General features: G+C 41.5%; 2 protein-coding genes across 5 annotated transcripts in view; both read right to left on the bottom strand.

Annotated features, from left to right (window-relative positions):
• nbeal1 (neurobeachin-like 1) overlaps nucleotides 1-1,561 on the bottom strand; it is a 61,880-nt gene extending 60,319 nt beyond the window's left edge. For all 4 annotated transcript variants that reach the window (XM_085448528.1, XM_085448530.1, XM_085448527.1 and 1 more), the window contains exons 1-2: nucleotides 1,494-1,561; nucleotides 583-974 (exon numbers count right to left, since the gene is read on the bottom strand). In XM_085448528.1, the coding sequence (XP_085304654.1) occupies nucleotides 583-633 (51 nt within the window). In that variant the 5' untranslated portion in view covers nucleotides 634-974; nucleotides 1,494-1,561. The remainder of the gene's footprint in view (nucleotides 1-582; nucleotides 975-1,493) is intronic.
• Nucleotides 1,562-5,683: 4,122 nt separating this feature from the next.
• stradb (STE20 related adaptor beta) lies at nucleotides 5,684-14,078 on the bottom strand. Its single transcript, XM_085447204.1, has 13 exons — nucleotides 13,843-14,078; nucleotides 13,365-13,457; nucleotides 13,139-13,205; nucleotides 12,454-12,534; nucleotides 9,828-9,930; nucleotides 9,615-9,736; nucleotides 9,414-9,522; nucleotides 9,138-9,261; nucleotides 8,846-9,017; nucleotides 7,601-7,705; nucleotides 7,253-7,509; nucleotides 7,096-7,138; nucleotides 5,684-6,963 (listed from the first exon to the last, which is right to left on the bottom strand). Exons 3-13 carry the CDS (start codon nucleotides 13,148-13,150, stop codon nucleotides 6,802-6,804), a joined length of 1,290 nt encoding a protein of 429 aa, XP_085303330.1. The 5' UTR covers nucleotides 13,151-13,205; nucleotides 13,365-13,457; nucleotides 13,843-14,078; the 3' UTR covers nucleotides 5,684-6,801.
• Between the last annotated feature and the right edge of the window lie 29 nt (nucleotides 14,079-14,107).

Raw genomic sequence — 14,107 nt, 5'->3', positions numbered from 1 at the left:
CGTGAGGAGCGGCTCAGGCAGCCCGTTTTGATTGGATGGCAGGATGCGCGCATGCTTTATCACAGGGTGAATTAAATCTTGCCAAGAGCTGACTCAAAGGGTGCTGTCTCTACTCTGGCGTGCCTTCATTCATCTCTACTGGTAAAGTAAGGGAGCATTAACAACATATCACGACCATGATACATTTAAGAATGCATCCTCGCTGGGGTTGAATTTAACATTCATTAGAAACCACATCCACCTGACGTTATGACAAAATTTGTCCTCAGTGAATTAATTATTCATTTATAAACATAATGTGTCTCGCTGCAATAATTCCTTCAGGATCTACAAGCAATTTCATTAGTCTGCCTTTTACCGCAATGCACTAATTGTCTTTGCCTTCAACCTGTCTGTCAGCACAGGCTGTACTTTCTCATAACCACAGCCTGTCAGAGCAAATGGGCTTAATCTGTTGCTAGACTTCAAAAAACATAAATAGCATGAGTGAATAACCCCCCCCCCCCCCCCTCACTCGGTCCATTACTTCACACGAATGACATTTCCACAGGGGAAGTGTGTGTGGAAAAGGAGAAACCTTACCTTGGTGCAGTAGAGCATCCAGACTTCATACAGTCTCTCGTTGGATGCCATGGTGCCAGTGAGGGGCACCCTCGGGCTGCGGTGTCCACAGAGGTCACTTCCCTGGTTGCTTCATGGTTCCCCGTCATGAGCTAAACGGCTTCATTGCTCATGACTTACCAACTCTGACAAAGGTGTGATAGTCCTTTTAAAAAGAGTGGGGAAAGCTGTGCAACGTGTTGAGGCAACAGCCTGATAGAGGGAGACTTTTAAAAAATATATTCCATGGCAAAGGAGAAATGTGAAGCCCCCGGAGTGCAATAGCTGGAATTTCTGGAGCAGCTGGGCCTCGACTCCCACTTTTTTTCCCCTCCCGGTTCTTCTTCTTGGAGGTATTCCCAGCAGCGTTTGCGCTATGAAGGATAACAACACAGACAATTGCATATGATGGAGGCGGATGTTTGGTCACTGTAAGCCAAATGGCAAGGCTATCGACCGCAAGCAACAAAATACTTTCAGTAACGTTACTCCCTGTGTACTTTGAGCAGCCCAGCTGGCTCCGAGCTCAGATGTACTGTGGCGGTCAACTACGCGACAAAACACATACATATACACATGCCTATTTTCTACTGTGTGCTCTTCTGATAAGCTGAATAACTAGCGTATTCCGTACAGTCTCTTCGGCCACCCTGGGCAAACACTGCTGTGTAGTTAACCTTACCTGACCAAGCTCGCTATAAGCTAGCTGTCTGTCAAAAAAAAAAAGAAGCCTTTTTCTATTTTTTAAGCCACCATTTCTCCTCCTCCTCATGTGACACAAACGCTTCATCCGCCAATGCCTGCCCGGCTACAGAGGGTTCACATGAAAGTAATAAACCGATAAAAACACCAGAAATAAAAATAGACCTATCGATAACTTGCAGACCGCTCACCTGTGCAAAGAAAAGACCAACTGTCACTGACACCGTTTCCAGGGTAGTTGGTTTTACGTCCAGCGTCCGACAACAAGGACGCACAGCGACTTCCTGTGGACTAACGCTTTGACTTATTTCAAAAATAAGAGTCGACTGATTTCTATAAAATAAACATATTTTATTTAGCTCCAAAATTTGGAAAACACCGGTGTTACAGCTGCCAAAACTGTAAACACCTTCATAATCAAAATGTCATAAATAAAGCAGAATACTTTAATGAAACTAAAATAATTACACATAAAAAGCTAAATATAACACTATAAGGAGCTTATTAAGTTTATATGATGTTTATTTCAAGGGAGCCACAATTTTACTCTCCCTAAATGGAGGGTTGTGGTCTATCTTGCTGTCATAGTAGGCATATAGTACCATTTAGGAAAGTGTAATGGTTCGAAATAACAACATGTTCCTATAGTTATAAGAACTAAAGACATGCCTAATATGTAGTCCAAAGCAAAAGCAAGTGTAAAAAGGAATATTGTAATATTGTACTTTTATTAAACTAGACTTTACTTCTCAGTACTTCATATACTGTGTACAGTATAACAAGCGTAAAAGGGGATTTTAATTTGGTGGGGGAACCGGATAAACAAGAGACTGCAGCGTCTAGCACGAAAATACAAAAACGAGCCACTCGAAGGCGTTCATGAAGGCAAGGGTGTGTTTTTTTTTTACTTATCGTTTAAAAATGAAGCTGTTAAACAGTGACGAAATATGCTTCTGATGTATATGACACTATTCAGAGTATTTGCGACAGTTTTCACTCACTTACGTTGTCGATGTGGACCTACGTGGTTGCTAGGGGTTGGGTTACGGTCTGTTTGTTTTGATATTCTATTGCCGCCCAGTGGAGCAGAGAAAAACTACAATTTTCAGACCTCTAGAAATGGTCATATGCAGAAAGAATTAATATTGCCGCTACTACTACTACTACTACTACTACTAATAATAATAATAGTAATAGTAGTAATAGCAATAATAATTGATGTTCCTTCTGTCACTTAAATGCGTCGTGGGGGGTTAATGAGTGAAATAAGTATTGGCTACCCAAGCAAAAATGAGTTATTATTGGAGGAGAAATCCTTGTTAGCAAGCACAACTCTAAGACGTTCCTTGTAGTTGGTCGCCATGTTTGGACACATCTCATGAGGGATTTTGGCCCACTCCTCTTTCCAGAAACTCTCTAAATCCTTTAGGTTTCCTGGCTGTCATAAACTTAAAGCTTTGGCTCTCTCCACAGAAAATTCTGCATGACTGAGGTCAGGCCTGAGGCCACTCCATGACCCTAATGTGCTTCTTTAGCCACTCCTTTGTGGCCTTGGAGGTATGTTTTAGGTCATTGTCATGCTGGCTGAGGGAAGGAGGTATTCATCCAAGATTAAAGAGTACATGGCTCCGTCCATTTTTCCCTCAATGGATTGAAGCTGTACTGTACCCTTAGAAGAAAAACAGCCACAAAGCATAATATTTCCATTTCCGTGCTTGACTGTGGGAATGGTGTTTCTTGAATCATAGTCACCATTTTGCTTCCTCCAAGCATTTTGGTTTTGTCTGACCACTGATCATCTTCCCACCAAGCTTCTTGCTGATGGCCTTGTAGCCCATTCCAGCCTTGTGGAGAACTACAATCTCGGCCTTGACATCCTTTGACAGCCCTTTGTGCTTGCCCGTGGTGGTGGAGAGGTTGGAATGGAAAAATGGATCCTGTGGACAGATTTGCTTAATACAGTGGTTCCCAAACTTTTTTTGCTAGGCCCCCCTTTGTTTTTCAATAAAAATGTTCGCGCCCCCCCCCCTCCCGCGCGCGCGCACACGCACAAACACATCCTCCAACCACACACACCCATATTTTGCTCCATTGCGGTTTATTTCACAACTTAAACATTTAGCAAACAATTAAGCAAATACAAGTAATCTGCAATAAATTACAGGTAGTAAGAAAGTAAACTACTAACTCTTTTACGCTACGTCCACACCTACACGGGTATTTTTGAAAACGCAGCTGTTTCGTCCACACGTAAACGGCGTTTCCAATCACCGAAAACGGAGATTTTTTTTAAAACTCCACGTGGACGAGGAATACAGAGTTGGTCACCAAAGGTATGTGCCTTTTTTCACGTCACGCTGTGCGCCACGTTATTGTTTACATGAGATGAATTGCAGAATGGCAGATAGAGACAAAATACTGTTACTGTTAATCTGACTATCTGCAGGTTTTACACACTTACATATACACACGCAGTTACTGTCCCTCCATTTAGAAAGGCAGAGGCGTCACGGTGTAATTATTTTAAGCGTAGTTGTTTTTTTTCCTGTGTAATAATATTCAACATTGCTATAATACATTTTTCAAAAAATGCCTCTCTGTGCAAGATGGGTTTAAAAACAAACAACTGTGGGATAATGTTTGTCCCTGATTTGAAGCGAGGGAACAAATCGTGGCCGGATCAGCCTGATATGTCAGGAGTAGTTAGTCATTACAACAAGTGTTTGTGAACTAAAAATCAAGAATGTGGGATACTGTTTGTCCGTGATTTGAACAGCCCAGTGCTTCTCCCGATGAAGGGAAAACCAATTCTGCAGGGGAGACCTACACGTGTGCAGGTGAAGCCAAAGGGAAGATATGCTTCACCATATTTTCTAGTCTTTGGCTTAGAATGAAGTTGGTTTGGAAACATATTCAGCCATGCTTCATCTCCTGCTTTGCGTTTGCTTCTTACTTCTGTAGCAGGGGGGATACTCCCACTAGGTTTATATCTGGGACTCTCCACCATTTGACCTTAGAACTGAAGAAGCTTCTCGGATGAGAGGTGAAACGTCTTCAAGTAACTTAAAGAAGTCCAGACGCTTTTCTTTGCAAGCTCCTTTGACTACGATGACCTGGATGACTGAGAACCTTCACAGACTTCTGTAGCTTGTGCATTGCTGGGAGTCTCTTCCTGTTAAAAGGGAGTCCTTTCTCCTCACACTTGCCAAGCGTCCCTCCAAGATGATCAGCAGAACATCTATGAGACCTGTTGGAGTTCCCTCTAGTACCTACCTAACTTTGAGAGAGCATTGCATATAATAACAGACCACTTTGCTACTCAATTTTCTTGAAGTTTGAAAAATAACCATCTAAATTTATTTGTTAGTATTAAATATGTCTCTCACAACGTAATGCAGCGTACTCACATTCAGAGTGTCGCATTCACCATACATTCATACAGTGCTTTATTCTATGACTTAAAGCACTTTATCTACCTAACATACACATAACATATTTTATAATCACCACTTAACCTAAGATGCATGTCTTTGGACTGTGGAAAGAAGCTGGAGTACTAAAAGAAAGCCATGCAGGCACAGGGAGAACATGCAGACTCCACACAGAAAGGCCGCAGCTGGTAGGTTTGACCCACCTGGGACCTTGTTGCTGTGAGGCAACAGTGCCAACCATCACACCACCAAAAGACAAAAACTGCAAAAAGATTTATGACCACAAGTTGGCAAAACATTCGGTATCATTTTATAACACATGTATATATAAGGCTCATACAGCTACCATATTTGATATGTACTGTAAGTCACAGTTTTCATACACAGTACACTTAATCACAGTTACAGAGAGATCACTGTATTCTAAATGCACGGTTCAGTAAAACAGAAAGGCATTATTGGAGAAGTGGTCATAGAGCACAGTAGAAATCTTCTTTCCATGATTGGGACAGGAAACTTTGTTTTTCTATTTCTACCTGTGGTTTCTAACTACTACATGGAACACTAGATATATTCTATTGCTCATGTATTCTATTGTTCATAGCACAGTCCCCCCCCCCCCTTCCCCTCCCGATTTATGACAGGTTTTAAGGATACTATACAGGAACTCTATGTGCATATATGTTCAAGCCTACAGCAGGAATGTATTTACACAGCTGATTGTGGATGTGTTGTTTTGTTGTTCTGCTCTTTAAACAATGTAACCTGTGGTAAAACCAAAGAGTTTAATTTTTGAATATAAAAAAAAAAATAAATAAATTTAAAAAAAAAAAAAAAAAAAAAAAAAAAAATTATATATATATATATATATATATATATATATATATATATATATATATATATATATATATATATATATATATATATATATATATATATATATATAGGGAATAACCAAGGCCTCAATTTAAGAACTTTTCTTAAAATTTGGTGTCAACAAAACATTTAATAAAGAGTTGCCATGAAACAAACTAGCTCGCTGCAGGCAAGCTAACTGGTATGCAGACTAATCTTTTTTTGGCTGTACAGTATTTTTTACGCTTTGGCAAAACAACCGTTAAAAGCTTGCCGGATTAGATATCAGCAGTTTCTGTTTGCATGAGTATAAAGGCAACTTCTACTGCCTTACTTTGTCACTGAAGAAAACTTGAACATTTCTAACACAGATGAATATATATGCACATATGTTTAAATCTCACGTAGTGTACCTTTCACTATTCACAGTCTAAAAACACAGTGCCTTAAAGTGGACCTATTTTGTTTTTTTCTATTCTTGGATTTGTATCATGTTAAAGTAATACCGTCATCCCAGGTTGTGAACACAGAGGAGTTAACGAAGGGCAGCCAGTCAGAACAAAATAGGCTTAAGTAGAATGGAAATGGTCAATTGTAGACACAACATGAACAGAGGAGTAGCACAAAAGCCCAGGATGAGACAAATAAGGGAGACTTTGAACTGTGAATCATGCAGTGGAACTCTATGGAGCTGTAAAAGAGCATAATAGGTCCACTTTAAAGAAAATTCAACACAAACATGATATCTTACAAAAAGTGGTTACTATTAAGAAATAACTTCTTGGTTGTACCAGAGTCACCCACCTGAAAGAAAAAATGCAAACATGGATATAACATTTTAAAAACAACAAAATGCTCACAAACATATGCACAACTGTTAACAGGGGGGGCTTTTATCTCAGAGGAAGTGCGTGATTATTAGCAAGCAACTTGTTTTTTTCTTATTCCTTTCGCTCGCTGACGGCCCATTATTATCGTTACTATAAAATCAGAGCAGCTTCTTTGTTCCAGCACTTTCACAATTGCCTCACCACTCTGTGACCCAAAAAGTCGCCTTCAAAAAGCATAAAAAAAAGCTACAAAAACAATTTAAAAAGGCTCAGAGAGTTGGGTTAATAATAAAAATTAAAAGCACAGTAGAATTTGGCCTCATTGCTTTTCTTTGATTGTCTTGTGTTTGGCTTGCTAGTCAATGGAAGTGTAGATGCTGCAGTTAGGAGAAATCCCAAACGGCCTCAGTGGAGTCGGCGGTGGCTGACGCTGGAGTGTGACAGGAAGGGGTGGGGGGGCTGGATACTGGAGGGTCCTCAGGACTGGCGAGGGGCACTGCTGGGTACATGAGGCTGAGGAAGGAGTCACTGGTGTGCCTCTTCACCTGTAACAGAACAGAAAGTCCCTGCTCAAACATAAAGTTTTCAAAATAAAAGCCTACTCTTTTAAATTTATTGCCTTTGTTCTGTTTTTGGAGTTTTGCCTTCAAAGAAGACGTCCGACTGAAGGAACCCACCTGCTTGAAGAAGGCGTGGGTCAGCAGCTCAGATGCTGATGGCCTTTGGAAGACAAACAGAACCAACACCAGCATTAAAGTCTGTGTGTCTGTGCTGTAGGTGAATGTGGTTGTATTTCTTTTTAATTCCATCTGACTGCTGATTCACTGAAATCACCTGCGCTCAGGCTGCTGCTGCAGACACAGCTGGACCAGGTTGTGGAGGGTGGCAGAGTGGTTTTTGGGTCCGGGGCTTTGAGGTCGGTCCGTGGGAGGAGCAGTGGTGCTGTGCGTCAGGCTCCCCGTGGCCACACTCTCCCCAATGCCGGAGTCCACCCCAGAGCGCGACACCTTCAAACCCCCCAGCTCTCCAAGCGGGAAGGGAGCCACGTCCAGCAGGCAGCAGTGGGAACCGCGCAGCTTCTGAAGCAGCATCTGAGTGGCAAGATTCACACACTGACACAAACTATAGACAACGATGTGTAGCTACACATTCTTCTAGAGCAGTTTGGGTATAGCTGATTACCTGAGTGGGTGGCATGTCCTGGAAAGGCACCCTGCCGCTGACTAGCTCACAGGCCACAATGCCCAAACTGTAGATGTCTGACTTGACTCCATAACCGTGCAGGTCCTACTGAGGACAACACCAAAGAGGAGACGTATAACAGGCTAAATTTTAGTTAAAAAAACAAACAAAACAAAAGCGAAAGAAAAAACAAACAAACATAATTTTTGATGATGTTTTTGATCCAGTATTTGGTCCTCTAAATACTGTCATCTAGCACAGAACCTTCAACCATCCTACTGATCAGCCAATAGAACAAAACTCGGCTTAAATGGAGATGGAATTAAAAAAAAGAGCATGTGTGTAGGGTGAGGAGCCCTCTTACACACACATACACGTTTGTTTGGCTATTGTTGTGGGGACTTTATATGTAGCCACTTTGACTTTGACCACTGGACTATCTTGGTGTTTAGAAAACAAGCGAGGAACTCACTGATGAAGTGGCATGCTCACCTGTCCTAGGGAACATCTGCAAATTTTAGCTAATAAAACATATGTTTACAGTCTTCCCAAAGTGCTGCACTAGTAAGATCTGATATCCTTGTGTTGGTGTTGTTTCTGCATCATCATTGGTCATTTTAACTGACCAATCATGTTGTCTGACTATTCAATTAGGATTAGCCAAGAAGTTAGCTAATGCTATTAAAAACCCAACCGCTCGTGGCAGATGGCCCCGCCCCTCCCTGAGCCTGGTTCTGCTGGAGGTTTCTTCCTGTTAAAAGTTTTTCCTTCCCACTGTCGCCAAAGTGCTTGCTCATAGGGGGTCATATGATCGGTTTTTCTCTCTATGTATTATTGTAGGGTCTACCTTACAATATAAAGCGCCCTGAGGTGACTGTTGTTGTAAGTTGGCACTGTATAAATAAAATTGAACTGAATTGAAAAGCCATCATTAGCAAACCTACATGAATAACCTAAATTTGGCTAACAGGAACCTAACTTGATAATATTTGTATCATATTGTATAAACTAATAAAGAAAACACCAGAAATCATTTGTTCCAGAAGAGAATTTTCTATAAACAAAGGCTCCATACAATCGTATTGGTCAGATGCAACGTTTAACAACACCAACATAGAGACATGAGATAGTCTCACTGACTATTGAATTATTTTAAAGTATGAATCATGCAAGGTATGGCAGAGCAAAAATCTGGGGAGCTGGGGATGTGCAGAATTCACTTTGAAGGGGAAGCATGACACCGACCTGTCGCAGTAGTTCAGGGCTGAGCCAGGGCAGCAGTGCCGGGCTGTGGTGGGGCATGTCGAACACGGTCCTCATCCTCTTGCCCTCACGCATCATACTGTAAACACTGTGGAGCCCTGAGAGGTAAACACGCCCCTCCCCTGACAGCAAGATATGACTGGCCTTCACCCCTCTGAGAGGACAGATACAGGTGTAAAAAATACACATTACAAAAGATACAAATACTCTTCCCCTTCTAACACATATGTTGTCTTATAGTTTAGCTTTATAGTGTCTTGTACATTCCACTGACCGGTGAATGTAGCCCATCCGGTGCAGGTATTCCAATGCTTTGAGCACACCGTACAGCAGGTACGCTATCAAGGATTCACTCATTCCATCTGGGAAATATGTCCTCAGTAAAGTATCTGCAGAACCTGCACAGCAAAGCAGAGGGAAGAGACCAGTCGAACAGCTAATTATGGAGCTAGTGCTAGAATTATAAAAATCACAGCACAGGAAAAATAAAAAAAGCCATGAAAGCTTCTACATTAGGATAAAAAGCTGTGGATGTGTGGTTGTGGCTGACCGTAGGCCATGAGCGGTGTCAGGACCCACAGCTGGCAGCAGGAGCTGAAAACCAGGCGAGAAGTCAGCAGGTTGGGGTGACGGAAGAGACGGGACAGCAGTACCTCATTCTGGGATTTAATATAGAAATATCCAGTGGATAAAGACACGTGTACAACCGCGTATATCTCAAATACATGACAGCATGTAGGGCTGCAATCACCATGAGCTGCAGAAGCTCCTCCTCGGTGCACTCGTCCAGGTTGGTCTGTTTGACGGCCACCAGCTGGCCAGTAGGGATGTGGCGAGCCATGTTCACCTGGCTCAGATTATTGAAGCCCCGTCCTGTGACACGGTGAGTTGGCATGAAGTGAATTGCACTGCAATTTTTTTAAAGATCTTTAACTCATTTTTATGCTTGGATGTGTGTCCTTACCCAGCTCTGACAGTAGCTGGTAGTGGGCCGGCTCGGCCGACAACCCTGTGATGTCATCGCCACCCGCTGGGCCCTGCAGAGTGTACTCAGAACCGTCACAGCTCTGCAGAGACGTACACACAAACAAGGCCAGCAGAACAGAAAACAAACATGATTCAGGAGAGAGCATACACAGATTAAAATGTACAGGAAATCATCTGCGACCTTCATCAGTCCTGACTGTCTTCATATTTGGCTCCTCACTCTCAACACTATATGCTGTTTCTGTCATAACTCGTGCAAAGTCTAAGGTTTTTTTTGGCAAATGGCTTTTCAAATAGTGCAGAGGTGCCACTATGTATTTAAGAGGTTAAGAAAAGTCATGCAATACACAAATTCCCCAAATAAATCATTAGTGTTTATAAGCACAAATGTGTATATGTTGCTAACAAAATTAGTTTGTTGAAGATTTTATAAACTTGCGAGTCTTATTAACCTTACGGACATGTAATCGACACAGACTGTATCCTGTTCTCTGGTGCTTATGAAGCAGTGTTGGTGCTGAAATGTGGAACAAGCCTGATGGAAAGACTAAAAAGCTTTTTGACCGAACCATTTTATCCTGAAGAGTCTGACTTTGAGTGTCTCTTCATATCTAAGGTATTTAAATCACTGTGATAGTCCATCAATATACAAAAAACAGCAGACTAAAATACTAAAGAGAGGAATCCCTGGAAGTATGTCTGTTCTGTTTCAGATGACATCAGAGTTTAAGCACTGAATAAAATCTACCTTTGTTGATACTAGCATGCCTAAACAGCTATGCGAGAGAAGATAAATAAGGCCCGAGGGTGTAAAGTCTCTGAATAACAACAGAAGTGTATGAGGTCAGCAGGGACGGAACAATGGTTTATCCTGGAACACCACAGCTAAAGACATCAAGTACATGTTGTATAGTAAAAAATGCAACAATTGCTTTGAAAAAATAGAGCAAATCAAAGTCAGTCTTCACAATTTACAACATTCATTACTTTGTAATATTTGAAAGCATCTCTTCTGCAAAAAAGAATCATCATTATTCTGTTATTTTCACTTTTTCCTAATTATTTCATTTAAATGTAAATTAAATGCAACGATTGCCTGATTCAAGCAATCCCATCTTTGCATACAACTAAATATCTGTAAGGTTTTAAAAGGAATGCAGTCGAGCCCAGAGCAGAAGGAAACATTCATTTACATATTTGACGAGTCTCAAATATGTTTACCGTGAACACACCACCGATGTGTTCACTGAACATTTTCCCACTAATTTCTGTACTGACTGCACTGAAATTGTTCCAGTTGTGTTCACAAACTGGAAGCAAGCAGCTAATGTAAAATAATACCAATGGGCAGGATTTCCTCCTGTCCTCCTCCATTTGTTGAGCCACCAGCTGCCACTTAACCCTACAATCTTCTCCAGCTACAACCTCAAAGGAGATGAAGTGTCACAGTGACATTGGGTTTCTATTTTGCTCCACACTGTGTGAGGTGGCTGCCAGCAGGTGGCGCTGTAACACAGAGGAACAAAGGGGCGGGAGTGAGGGGAGGATGCTTGGGAGTATTAGTGATGCAGAGGCTTTCTGGGGATGTCTGTTTCACAGAGACACTTGTGTATGTCTTGGACGGATTTCAGGGATACACACTCCACCCCAGGATTTACTCTGCATCAGCAAGAGGAAGTGATATCACACATTAGCTGTACATTCATAATTATTATTAAGTTGCTAATAATGTATATATTAAATATAAAGTACTCAATATAGAAGAAAGCATCTAGACTGGAAAATTTTAATGTTTTTGGTGAAGGGGTGGGGGAAGGAGCTTTGGAGTAAAGTCTGATGATGTCATAGTAACGCCCCAAAACCTGAGGGTATAATATAGCAGAGCATTCAAAATGTAAGAAAAAAAAAGTTGCATCATGGGAATCGTAGGATGCTAATTTATTGGAGCCTCAGGTATTATTATTAGAATTAAAGGGAACCTATTAAGCTACATATTGATTCACCAATGAATGACCACATTAAATACGGTCTAATGAAGTTTCTAATAATGTGGTGAGTGCATGTACACTTATCAGTGTATTTTTGGCCGTCTAGGAGGCACAAATCTTCAGACTGCTGTAAATGCTGAATAAAAATTTAAGTCAATCATATGTAAATTTAGGCTGTTATAATTGGCATAATTACTAGCTTGGTATACAAATATTTGAAGTGTTGTATAATGTGGTGTAGGGACTTGTACTGCACACTTGTACCGTTCTGCAGGTCTAGTCAGTCTAAACATATTAATGTAGTCCTAAAGCAACCTGTTTTTATATATATATATATATATATATATATATATATATATATGTTCTACAACGATAATTACATTGAGACCTAATTTTTCTAATCTAATCTTTCATTTTAATTTCAAACTTCAAAGAGAAAAAAATGATAGGTCATAATAATAGGTCATCTTTAAAATGATTTCATTCTCTTTTAAAACTGTCTTTAACAAGACTGAGTAAGTAATAAGCAGCTCCAGACAGGTGACAAATGATAATACGATGAAAGAGCATCAGTGTGACGCCTGTCTCCATGCTGACAGAGTCTTGGCTACTGACCAGGAACTGGTGGCTGATGTCCTCATAGCGCTCCTCTATGTCCATGGGCTGGACCTGAGCGTGGGAGATGCAGGAACAGTCCTAGTGAAGGAGGGGGAGGAGGAGCACATGTGAGACATGCTCTAAAGGAAGAGGAGGAGGAGGAGGGGGGTGGAAAGTGTAGGGTGATGTGCTGCCAGGCAGCACGGGGGATTGGATAGGGTCAGAGTGAAATGAGGCAGAGAAGCAAGCACAGGGGAAGTAGAGGCCATGGAGGCACTCTCACCGGGGCTTTTATCGTAAATGGTGAATGGAGAAAGAGAGTTAGAGTGATGGTAACAGGCAGCAAAGAGGCAGCTTATGTGTCCCAAAAGAGTGAGAGAAGAGCTGCATACATAATCAGATGCACCATTTAGATGTGAGGGATGTGCACAGGTAGCCAGTATTAATATCTAACCTTCTCAGATTTACATGTATAATAACAGGCTGACTGCTCGTGTTACTCACAAACTAACAAAAAACTGATTTGAAATCGGCTGATGCCAAATGCATTTCTGAATGTCTATACATTAGACTGATTGAACTCAGAATGTCCCAGCACCGGCTTGAGACAACTGATTCGTGACTATACAAGTAACAAGGTACCCATTCAGCTACACCAGAGGGCATCAACCAAGCAAAACCACATGCGGAGCGATATTCTTACCAAGAAAGACATGGAGTCCTTTTGGCGATGGCAAAACCACAGACTCGGGCATTCATCCGCTCGCAGGCTGCAGGAGACCGATCGCGATGGAGAGAGAGCAGCAATGTAATGTGAGACACACCGAGAATCTCCCCCCCACCACCCCACACCTCCACTAGACTAGAAAGCAGCCAGCAGCAGCATTACATCCAGCCTCGGCCATTCATCCATCCAGGCTGCAGCTTACCTGGCTGCATCAGCTGATGGAAATGGAAAGAGTGTCCCCGTTCAGGAGAGTCGCTGTTTTAGCTTTGGGGAAAACTGAGGGCTGGGGGTGATCCTGGAAAACAGAGTGCTCTGTTATTAACGTCTTTGTTTATAGTTCTTTCTTTCTTTCTTTTTTAAAGGTCGTCCTCATGTCATATTTCGCAATCAAACTCATCCCCACTTCAAGGTTACATTCACTGCAGCCATTTCAGTAAAAGCAGTGGATGATTATTATTCTATTGTCGTCCATTAATTAATATGCATGTTAAGCTAACTGTCACATTTTAGCTAGATAATTAGTTGTTGCACGGATTAAATATTAAATTATTAAATATCAGGACATTTATGGGAGCTTTTGTTTTGGTAGCGAAGAACATTCATACAATATATATATTTGGCTGGTTGAGCATTAAAGTAAAACCTGGCAGTTATATGAGAAAAGAAACGGAGCAGCTTACCTTCACCCCACAGCAGCTCCGCGCTTTCACATAAACAAAGCAAAAACACCAAGGACACCCCGCTATGCTGAAAGACTTAGCCTTTACAGCTCACACCGCTCCTTCATTTTGTATAACTTTATGGGAAAAGTAACGAGTTTTACTGTCAATGACAAACCGCAAAATAAGCCACAGCGAAAATGTTTTGAGAGGACTTTTAATTTGACACAGACTGCTGACGCTGAATAAAGACGTCATTAGGCTTTCTGTCGCCACTTGATGACCG

This window comes from Copadichromis virginalis, linkage group LG23 (assembly GCF_057382275.1).
Source record: "Copadichromis virginalis isolate Kocher_CV1m ecotype Utaka linkage group LG23, C_Virginalis_male_GT1.1, whole genome shotgun sequence".
NCBI classification, from domain to species: Eukaryota; Metazoa; Chordata; class Actinopteri; order Cichliformes; family Cichlidae; genus Copadichromis; species Copadichromis virginalis.
This window is presented reverse-complemented; position numbering and strand designations above follow the sequence as displayed.

Coding starts and splice junctions, on each gene's coding strand:
- stradb (XM_085447204.1), bottom strand. Junction 7,139..7,252: donor CAGCAGCAGCCTGAGCGCAG/GTGATTTCAGTG, acceptor TGTCTTCCAAAG/GCCATCAGCATCTGAGCTGC. Junction 6,964..7,095: donor CCCACGCCTTCTTCAAGCAG/GTGGGTTCCTTC, acceptor GTTCTGTTACAG/GTGAAGAGGCACACCAGTGA.